The sequence below is a fragment of the Cryptomeria japonica genome, chromosome 1 (assembly GCF_030272615.1).
Source record: "Cryptomeria japonica chromosome 1, Sugi_1.0, whole genome shotgun sequence".
NCBI classification, from domain to species: Eukaryota; Viridiplantae; Streptophyta; class Pinopsida; order Cupressales; family Cupressaceae; genus Cryptomeria; species Cryptomeria japonica.
In genome coordinates this window covers 358,859,235-358,870,920 of record NC_081405.1, presented here as the reverse complement: position 1 = coordinate 358,870,920, position 11,686 = coordinate 358,859,235, and the positions used below count along the sequence as shown (strand labels likewise).

General features: G+C 33.0%; 1 protein-coding gene across 2 annotated transcripts in view; it reads right to left on the bottom strand.

Annotated features, from left to right (window-relative positions):
• Positions 1-432: 432 nt before the first annotated feature.
• Positions 433-11,686, bottom strand: part of LOC131069075 (probable pectinesterase 15) — a 30,811-nt gene continuing 19,557 nt past the window's right edge. For both annotated transcript variants that reach the window (XM_058004383.2, XM_058004384.2), the window contains exons 3-5: positions 2,686-2,889; positions 2,330-2,580; positions 433-804 (exon numbers count right to left, since the gene is read on the bottom strand). In XM_058004383.2, coding sequence (XP_057860366.2) covers positions 636-804; positions 2,330-2,580; positions 2,686-2,889 — 624 coding nt within the window. In that variant the 3' untranslated portion in view covers positions 433-635. The remainder of the gene's footprint in view (positions 805-2,329; positions 2,581-2,685; positions 2,890-11,686) is intronic.

Here is an 11,686-nt window from a genome sequence, read left to right as displayed (position 1 = left end):
AAGAAGGTACAACACACTGGCACAACCCACATGTCCAGTTGTTTTTTCCTCTTTCTAATATAAAACATGTACAACTATATATTAGTGAATCTAATTCATGTAAGGCAGCAAAAACATAAGTTATGCATTACTGATGTTGCTACTAGTTATATAAAATGTAAAATTTATAACTAGTGAAATACCCTAATAGGAAATACAGAGTATAGAGCTTGTTTCACCCCTAACCAACATAGATTATTCAATAGGTTTTACATTTCCCTGTCATGAGAAAAAATAAAAAATTAATCAACTAGTTTCAAATCTTCTTTATGCTTTGAACAAGAAGGATTAAAAATATAAAAAATTATCTGTGAATTTGTCTTTTTATCTTTATATTAGATTTTAAGATATTATGTTTTTCTTATAGTAAATATTTTTTATAAGAATTATGAATGAAACAAAAATAACAATCTTTCAACCAAATATTATCAAGAACAACAAGAAACATCAAGAAACAAAATCTAATAACAATAACATCTCATAGAGAGCTTCCTCTCTAATAACTGCTTGAATCTAGAAACAAAATCCAATAACAATGATATCTTAGAGAGAACTTCCTCTCTAATAACTGCTTGAATCTATAACTCTCACAATAGCTAATCATCTTCGTTACATTGTTGTAAATCCAACCACTGGTTGCCATCTATGAAGGAGGTGGTGAGGAACATGGCAACCTCATCATCATTGAGTTGATGAGACCAACCTACTCTCCTAGAGCTATTGGCCCCTGGTCCTATGCATTTGTATTCGCCGAAGTATGCAAATCTGACATAAATACAAGAAAAAAGCATTACACAACTTAAAACATTTTCTAATATAACAAGTGCCACATAGTGGCCAGTACTTGTCTTTTTAATGTTGCAATAATAAAATTTTTGTTTAGAGGTAGGTTAGATAATAATTTGAGATAATATATTCTTGCAATAGTATAATAGAGAGTGCACATAATTATAACATAGTTATAAAATTACAATAATATCTATAACTAATTCAAACCTTAACAGTAACCTTAATTCTAACCTTAACATAATTTGTACCCTACCCTAATCCTATTAAATACAACCCTAATCCTATTTTTAAAATTTGTTTAGACCTAGTTATGAATCTAACTCTAAGCCTACACAATCGAATCGAGAAACAAATCACTAAATGCTAAATTTAATCTTTTAAGTTAAAAATAATTCTAACATCGACTCTTATTATAAACCTAATTTTAATCCTAATCTAATTATTTTAAAATTATAATAATAAATAAGAATTAAGATTAAAGTTATAATATAATTAAGAATTATAAATTAAGTTATAATCATTTGTTAAAATTATAACTATAAAATTAATAATAATAATCTTAATTTCAATTAATAATTCTTTAATGAAAATTTTAATATAATTATTAATAATAGATTTATTATTATTATATATAATTTTATTATTCATTGATTATATATAATTAACATGTTTAATTTTGATTTTCTTTTATTATAAAAAATGTATTGAATCCTAATATAACAATTTTAATTATATTATTGTATATATATAGAGAATTAAATATATTAATAATATTTATAATATTAAAATTATTTATTCATCCTTTATCTAATATTTAATTAAATTATATACTATATAGAAAATATATATTAATATATTTGTCAAAGATATATATTTATATTATCAAATTTTATGAGGATAACTAAAGATTTAAAGATTTAGATAAAAAATTTAAATACTTTGAAAAGAAAATTAAAACACATTAAACATTATTTTAATGACCAAAAAAATTGCCTAAAAAAATTCATGTAGAATGTGGATCGGGAAATCCGGTAATAAGATGCAAATTATTTGAGCCAATTAGATTCAAGAAAAACAATTTATGTAATTTGACGACTTAAAAATCTTGCATCTTAACTATTTAAAAATTTAAAAACAGAATAGAATGAAAAAATTCATAAATATGATTAGTAGAAAAGCAATTGAATAATCATGAGTTAATGAAAATAGGGTGCAACCTATTGCAATAGTACTAGGTACTAGCGTAACGGCAAGTACTAATAAAAAGATCAATGTTTCCTAGCAATTCTGAGTGTGTAACACTTTTAAGCCTAGAAGTGTATTCTTAGTGTGACCACACACATTAAGCAACATATTAAGTCTAGAGAATGTAAGTCAATTCTAAGTGTTTAACACTTTTAAGCCTAGAAGTGTATTCTTAATGTGTGTGGTTTAAGCCATTTCATCAAGAAAAATAAACAAGAAAAAAAAAGGAAAAAAGTTGAATCCTGTAATTACATACTGGTCTATTGTAGTGTTCCCCCAGTCTGACCATCCTTGTGGAGAAATGATGTCTTCCATATCTGTGTAGCTAAATACAACACGGGCATATGTGCCCCAAGCTCGGCCTAAATGCACACGCCCTGTGCCAGTTATTGAACACTTCACAAAAGAAAACCCTGTTCTCTCATCTGCAGATCTACGACTATGTGCTGTAATATACCCTGTTACTTGCCCTCTACTCTTATCTGCAATGGAATGGATCTCGCATCCCTGTCTTATAATCTTTATATTAGACTTTCCAATTTATGTTTCTAAAAATGATTTTGGAATTCCTTTATCATCAGCATGAAAACAATCATTTTGTGAAATATGTACCTGATAAAGAGATTGAGCAAGTCCAAAAATGAAGTCTGCAGTTCCTTGTATGAAACAGTTATGGAAGAAGTGGCGGCCATATTGATCAAGGAGAGTATCTTGCCTGCCATAAAAGGCACATGTGTAAAATGCAGCTCTGTCCCCTGATACTCTAACTGCTACTGCTTGCCCTCCTATGCTCCTTGGAGCTGGATCAGCAAAGTTCTGCCCATCAAAATTCAATGTATTATTGAAATTTTTACTAATTAAAAATTAAAATATAATATGTTTTTTATTTACAATTAATTACTAAAAGCAGTCATATGTGCATCCTGATGTTTGCGTATACATTGCCATCTTCCATTCCTAAAAATGGGTACTTTATTGGAATATTTAAAATTTTAAGACAACCAAGACGTTTCAGTCTAAAGACTTATGCTTCATAGCTACATAATTTAGCGGATTATATAAAATCCCCCATTAAAAAAATTGAGACTAGTCCCGTTGTTTGGAATATTTAAATTTAAATAGTGTTAATTTAAGTATAGTACAGAATTTTAGGGTGATCTTTTTCAATAAAATGTCTAAAGTGTTGTGAGAGAAAGTGTTTTAACATTTATCTGATATTAGGTTGGGATGATTGAAATAATTAGAATTAATAATATTTTGTTGTGAGTTTAATTATTTAATTTGAACTGAAATCAAATCTGTTTATAGTATTAAGTGAACCATTAAAAAAATAATAATAATCAACTTTGACATTAAAAAAATCTGAAGTCCAAATATTTGGTATTAGTTTAAGGTATATTATAAAATAGATTTCATAAGTTGTAATTTGTCATGAGTAGGGTATCTATTGATTAGAAGAAACGTTAATATCATGCTCAAGGTTATGTGGTATGCTATCGTACATCAAGACTCTCTACAATATTAGATGACATGATAACTTTGTTTACTCTAACATAGACAAAGGCTCAATAAACCTTCATTAAATTATCTCAAAGAGCTTTAGGTTATCAAAAGATTTCATGTGTGTTTCTTCATTATCCATATTATTACATGTGATATGTTCTCTCTAAGCTGATTTGTTTCAGTGATCTATTTTACATTTCATTTAGCATCATACTACTTGATGGGAGAATGAAAGCTTTTGAGATAAGAATTTCACTTTCTTTTGAAATTTTTGCTTTTATTTATTGTTTAATTTTTATTTTATTTTAAAAAATTATATGTATTTTGTTTATGTCTAAAAGAGATCTAGATAACTTATTGTTCTATTAATTGGTCAAAGTTGATGTCTTGTACTTCACTCATTTTTAAAGAAGACAAAATATGGAAAAGATTTCTAATTATTAGTTGTTTCGTTTACATTTGATAAGGTTTTCAATTATGTTGATATATATTTTAGAGTTTGTCCTTTATTGGTGAGGCTTTCACTTTTTGATTGAACATTTGTTCCTCTTTAAGAAGTCTAATAAATTATTGTTGGGGATTTTGAGAGGTTGTGGCCTTGGATATCTTTCAAAACCTTTGTAGTGTGTTTCATGCACATACTACCTTTAATAGATACCTCAATGTATTCCCAATCATTCTCTTTGAACCCCTTATTCCTCCCAAGTCTATAGGGTTCCATGTGATTAAATATTTGAGTTGCAAGTGTCATAGTTTGTAGAAGCTTTCTCTTACCTTCTAATTCCTTGGTGCTATTCATAGCACCTTGTCAAGATTTTGGCTAAGTTCTTATCATTTCCAAGAAGCCTTCAATGTTCTATCTATCAATTCTAGAGATCTCAATGCTTGCAAAACTTCTACTTGTGTGGGCCCCACTCATTCATTTTTATTGGCTTTACAATTATTCTCATCTTATTGTTGACTTACTAGGTTTAGATTCCCACAAGTTGTTCATTATTCATAAATATCACAAACAACCTCCTTTTGAAGACACTAATGTCATAATGGGTCCCACTACTTTCTCATATGTTTTCCCTTTGGAAGGTTCTTCTTGGCTACAACCATGCTAACTGTAGAAGTTGAGAAAGCCAACTTCACAGACCTCGAAGATCACCTGCATGCAAATAACCTGTCACAGAAAGAAGAGATGGAGACAAACAAGCAAGGGTGCTCTGAAAGCTGAAAAATGTATTCATCCAAGAGAGATAAATTACAATGATGAATCCTTATAAAAGGATATTGTGCAACCCTAAAAGAAACCCTAATAGGTAGACATTTAATAATTAATATAATTATTAAATGTCACAAATGCAAACTAAAGTGAAATCTTAAGAGAGGAATAAAGGTAATTTAATCAACATGATTAAATTAAAACCTTTACTCTAACACCCCCCCTTAAGATGAGCAAAAGTGCAGTTACAAACATGTGCAAGAAAGCAAAGGTAACTACAATGCAAGAAAGTAAACTTGGGTCCCGGCAACAAGGCCTGATCAGGTACCCAATTACAACCAAATCTCTGTAAAGTGGAGAAATAGAGAAAACCTCATGGGAAAAACTCTACTCCAAAAAGAGATGAAAGAAATAAATGCACTAATAACAGAAGGATAGGAGGTGGATAACATGATACCCCCCATAGACAACTTCTATCATATAAGTACATATACAATGGTCTCCATAGGAGAAAAAGAAAGAGACTAGAAGCCCCCCCCACAATGAAGAAACTCCTGTCGCACATATGGATGCCTGAGGTAGAATCCAAAAAGAGATCCTGAAGCGGCATATAATATTCCTCCCCTTGGGAAGAAATGGATCCAAAGGACGAAGATGAAGAAACCCCGTGAAGAGAGAAGAATCAATCTGTCTCAAGATGTGTGCCATAATAGGATGCTGAAGAATCCCTCTGTCTGAACTGAAACAAAAGATGTCAAATCTAAACTGAACTGAAGACTCAAAAACTGCAACCTCTGAATGCACAGATGATGGTGGGCTAACAGCTGGAATATGGCTGTCAACAAAGAGGAGCTGAAAATCCTCAAAGTAATCCTCCAAGTCTGCAATATAGGACTCTACAAACAAAGACGAAATGCCTACAAGATAAGAATCCCAAGTAGCCATGTCTGAAAGATGTATGATGTCCGGCTTAGCTGAATCAATAGGAGCCAAAGAAGAGGCAATATCAAACTGATCAGGAACAAAAGGAGATGATGTTGATACATATATAATCTCAGTCTGAAGAGTAGGAACTGTGAGACAATCCTCTGATTTATCGGAATATGTAAGGGTGTCTAAATATTGAAGTTCCTTCAAAGTAGCATGATCAAAAGGTGTGTTATCTCTCCAACCAATGGGTACAAGACAATCTGAAGCAGGATCCTTTGGGAATGGAGAAAGACTGGGGTCTCCATAGATCTCCCAAAGACGTGTCCAAAGTGAGTGAGGACAATCAATGCCCGATATAGCCCACACAGTGTCAGAATCAACACTAGACAAAATAACTCCTACTATGTGATTTCTAATGATATCCCAAGCTAGTTTTCCCTCTAAAGTTGCTGGTTCAGGTATGAGATCATACAAATAAGGCAAAATATTAAGCCACCTACAGTGTATAAGTATGCCCTTTGCCCATGACTCATAATTACCCCGTTCTAGAAATACAACTGAAGGGTGAGTAGAAAAACCCATGATAACTCTTCAAATTAACAAATCTGAGACAAAATGACTTTAATACTGATAAAGCAGATCAAATAAAGCCATCCCACGCAAACAAATCATTTCCAAGTCTGAAACGTCCAAGTAAATTGACAGATGTGTGAAAACACAAAGTACTGAATAAAATGTACCTGGTGTAGATTCTGGAAAAATAAATGATATATCTGGAAAGAGCACAGAACCACCTTTCCGACACCTATTCTCTTTCGAAAAACGGAGTCCGTATGCAAAAGATATGGCTCCTGGAGTGCAAAAAACTTGTTCTGACTTCGACTGGCAAAAAACACTACAAAACGGAAAAATCAGAAAAAAAGATCTGCATCTTTTAGATCGGGCTCGGAACCAGCTTTCCAACGCCTATTTTCATTCGAAAATCCGAGCTAAAATGCCCGAGTTATACCCGATTTAGTAAAACTGCTCCAAAAAAGCCCAAATAGGCCCTTTAAGCCCTCAAGGGCTTAAAAAAAATAAGCCCCTGGTCCTCTGGGCGACCAGGGGCGGGCGCAGGGGGTGGCGGCGCGGGGGCGGCGCTGCTGGCGGCGGGCGGCGATTTCGGGCGGTGGGCGGCGCGCAGGTGGCGCCCGGGCGGCGCGGTCTCGGCGGGCGGCGCGGCGGGCGGCGGCTGAGCGCGGGGCTGCGCGTGGGCGGGTTACCGCCAGCGGCGGTGGCTGCCGGGTGGCCGCTGGGCTGGGCAGTGGCTGCACCCAAAATTTTTTTTAAAACTGCGTTTTTTTGATTTTTTTGATTTTATTTTTTCGCCTCGGTTTTCGTGCCCTAGGGTCGTACGGCCTTGGGGCCAAAAAAAATTTGCCCCCTGGAGCAACTGTGTCCAAATCAGACGAATTTTATATGGAAATAGGGGTTTTTGGGCGCTACGAGCTCAACGGTGAGGTCCGTTTGGGCTCAAAGTGCACCGAAAAAAAAATACCCCTATTCCAAAATAAAAAACAGAAGACACACAGATCTGATGCAACCAAAACCGGAAAATCAGATCTAACCCTCGTAGCTCCAAATTCTTCAGAAGACAAACAGGAAGCAGCAGGTCTGGAGCTCTGATACCATGTAGAAGTTGAGAAAGCCAACTTCACAGACCTCGAAGATCACCTGCATGCAAATAACCTGTCACAGAAAGAAGAGATGGAGACAAACAAGCAAGGGTGCTCTGAAAGCTGAAAAATGTATTCATCCAAGAGAGATAAATTACAATGATGAATCCTTATAAAAGGATATTGTGCAACCCTAAAAGAAACCCTAATAGGTAGACATTTAATAATTAATATAATTATTAAATGTCACAAATGCAAACTAAAGTGAAATCTTAAGAGAGGAATAAAGGTAATTTAATCAACATGATTAAATTAAAACCTTTACTCTAACACTAACATCCCCTACAATGCATTAGAGAATAATTTCTAGTAGCATCTAATGGTTCATATTCTTTGGCATCATATCTTCCAAGTGTTACCAAGCTTGAGCTTATAGAAAACACCTTTAGTATACCTCCTTTTCTCTTTAAGAAGCTTTTGAGCCCCTACTGCATTATCACACCCATTAATTCAAAAAACAATGTCTATTGATCTAGAGCTTCTTAAAGTTCCCTTTGTAAAATGGAGCTATACTTTCACAAGGATTTTCACATGGAAACCATCTACCCTTCTATTGATGTTAGCATTGTACTTCCTTCTACCAAGTTTGTTTGACTACCCTAGTCAATAGATACTAGTCCAATGTGGAATCCCATGACTTACTTGGTGTAGTGTTGTAGATTATATCCCTTTACAATTTCTCATTTATTTTGGACATGACCTTGGTGGTTCTACCTAATGTGTATATTTAATTTATGTCTGATTGTGCTCATTTTCAAGACAATCTTTGTTAAATTGGTACATTCCCCTATTCACGACATTTCCTTGACTCAAACTGCGAAGACTAGGGTGACAACACCCATATCTAACTAGTTTGGCTCCAAATTTTGAAATATGAAACTTGAATTTGTAAGTAGCAATAACTTTCCCTCTGATGTCAACACACACCAAAAATTAAATCCTAAAAGGTGTAAGTTTCATATAGATACAACTCCCTCTCTCATTTCAAACTCTAGCATGATCTAACTATCAACTAGCATCCTATGAGTATTCAATTTATCATATTTGATTCAACTAAGCATAAATCTGCAATAAAGGAGTAAGAAGCATTTCAGCATACATCTTTGTTATAGCAATCATGATCAATTTCGGTGTGTTTCTCCATGATGAAGCCATGCATTAACATCTCCTCGCAATATCAAGTCTTATGTGAGACTTTATGCCAAGGGTTCAATACTTGAGGTAATACTTGTCAATTCAAGAATTTTCATCATTATTTAGCCTCTATCCTACCTAGCACAAGATCTCTTTTACATCAATCCTAGATATTGTGGAGGTGGGAACACCAACATGGGGTTTGACTTAGTCAAGATCCTATACAACATAAATCTTCCTCCCCATTTTCATGTATGCAAGTTTAAACCTAATAAGAAATAGTATTATAGGAGCACAAAGAAGATAGTGATAGACATTTATAGATTTCAAACAAGAGCAAACACCTAGACCACGGCACCCAACACACATATACGACTTTTTTTGGCTAAATTTCAAAGAGACTGACCAATGGGATCTCCTAAATGTGAATGTTCTTTATTCTATTTGCATATACATCCTTAGACCAAGGCGCTCAACACACCAACCTGGCACTTTAGGGCTCAGTTTTTAGATCTAGGTTGCTTTCTATGTCTTATTTCTAGATATGGTCTTCTATGTTTTATTTTTATTTTGTAATTTTTTATTATTGTTAAAAGATATCACTTTCCTATCATTAAACCCAAATCATACATGCATTCATCTCAATTCCAATTTACACCTTTTAAAAAGGGAACATAGACCCAATTGTTCATCTCTCCTATTAAGACTAGTATAGTTGAACCTAATTATGTTCCCCAATTATTTGTATGGACAATTGATATCTTCTCTTGCATCCAAAGGTTGGGACCCCATTTCCACACCATATCATTTTGATGAGCCCTTATGTTTTATGCTTGCATAACTTCTTATTTGGATTTTTAGATCTAATTTATATTTGCATAATATTTTCAATTTAGATGCAATCACTTTTAAAATTTATTGCTTATGTTCTTGTATTGGCTAACCATTCACAATATTGCTATCTCATATTTCTTAATTTTAGTTGGTTAATTAATCACACCATTTCTATTTCACATAGTTTAATTAATTTTATTTTGATAGCATATTTTCTCAACATGGGGTATTTTGTTTGTGTGTTATCCCCTTGTGCATATGATAAAAAATCATTAGGCTTCCTTAACCTTGTTGTATATCATCGTATGCTATGATAAATTTAAGTTTATCAATACAATTAAAACTTTCTTTGAAATCACTGGCATGTACTTATTATCACCTCAAACATAGCATGTCATGAAAATATAAAATCACCCATAAGTCACCAATATCCCTTTTAAAATTTACATTTTATATCTTTATTCATTCATATTCCTTAATTCCATTCATTCATATCCATTTAATTATCATGCTCATATACATGAAATTGACCCCCTCTAGTTTTTTACTACTTTCCTCCTTTTTTTATTATATTTCTTTCTTTTTCTCTTCCTTTTTAGCCTCTTCTCCCTTTATTATTTCACCTATGATCTTCCAAGTTTCCTACACTTTTGAGGGGGCATCCCTATTCATTTCTTAAATCACTTGGGGAAACTTTTCATCACTTTCATCTTGCCTTGGTATCTATATTTATTTTATTCAAAACGTCATTTCATCAATTTATGTTCCAATGACATTCTAAAGAGGATCAAAATGTAGATATATAAAACCTATCATCACTTATAATTTGGCATAATTTAACATCATTCCTAACAACATTGCCATGTTGATTGAAAAAGTTTGATGAAACTCTCATACTAACATCAACCTAAGTAATTAAATAAAACATTTTAATAAATTAAATCATCACTTCTATACTAATGAATTAACTTTTTATTTAATTACTTTGGATGATGTTAATATGTTAGAATTGATAAATTTATTCAGTCAATGATGCAAACATTGTAATTAGAAGAATTGACAAATTTAAGGAGTCTACACCTATATCTTATTTACATAGAACTATTATAGATCACCTATAATTTACTAGTAGTGATTCTATTAGTAACTTTGAGTAGCATTCAAGAAGACTATGCATAAAATATGAATATATAAGGAGTATTATAACGTAGGCTAGATATGTGGATACTAGGAGGTTTATTGGCGGGTTTGTAACTTGCTCAATTTGTCATGCAAATTAGTTGGGTGTAATTGATGAGATAGGGTCATTATTCTACATATAATTGAGTATGTGGTGAATATACTTGATTATGTTTTGGAGGAGATTAAGCTTTAATGTTTATATTAAAATAATGGGTTAAGGCTAGATCTAGTAGTGTAAAGATAAGACATTTAGTGTGTCATCTTGCCTTGGGGTTCTTATATTTCATACTTGGGAAATACTAGGGATGAGATGGTGGACATTTGTTGGATGTTGCCAATACTTTTTTGAAGCCCATGAGAATAGAGGGGTCGATTGTGGTCAATTGGTGAATCATGCTTATACTTTTGGTTGATAGCTCATGGATTTGATGGAGTTACCTTTTTTCTCTTGCAAGGAATATGAAAAATGATAGAATGTTAGAATTAGGTGTTTCATATATCTTAAAGTCCTAAAATATGGATTATTTAATTATTTATGTTCATTTGTAATATTTAATATGCCCTTAAGGTAAATGGATAAGTAACACTTATAACAATAATTATATTACATGTGTATTATGTTAGACAACTCAGATAACCGGTGAACAAGTAAGAGGGGGGGGGGGGGGTGAATCAGTTGTTAACAGATTATAGAACTTTAAGCATTAAAACCTTATTACCAAAATACATAAACCAAATACCGGAATAGCAGATATAACAGTTAAGCACAAATATAATCCATATAACATTTACCAACCATCCACAAAAGACAACACCAAGATTTGTACGTGGAAAACCAGGTAAAGGGAAAAACCACGGTGGTAAGCCTACCCACAGTCAGATGATATTTCTGCAGTAAGTATGTGATTACATGAAGAGGGTCCTGCACATGTAGGAAGGCCAACAGCCTAGAGCGCACTGTTCATCACAAAAGGAGCCTCACTGACTACAAAATAAATCTAGACTACAATCTCAAAAGAAGAGTGAACTGCAAAAATAACATCTCCTATGCCTAAATACAGTTATGGTTAAGCTCAGTACCAGAGGTCTTAAATATCTTTCACCA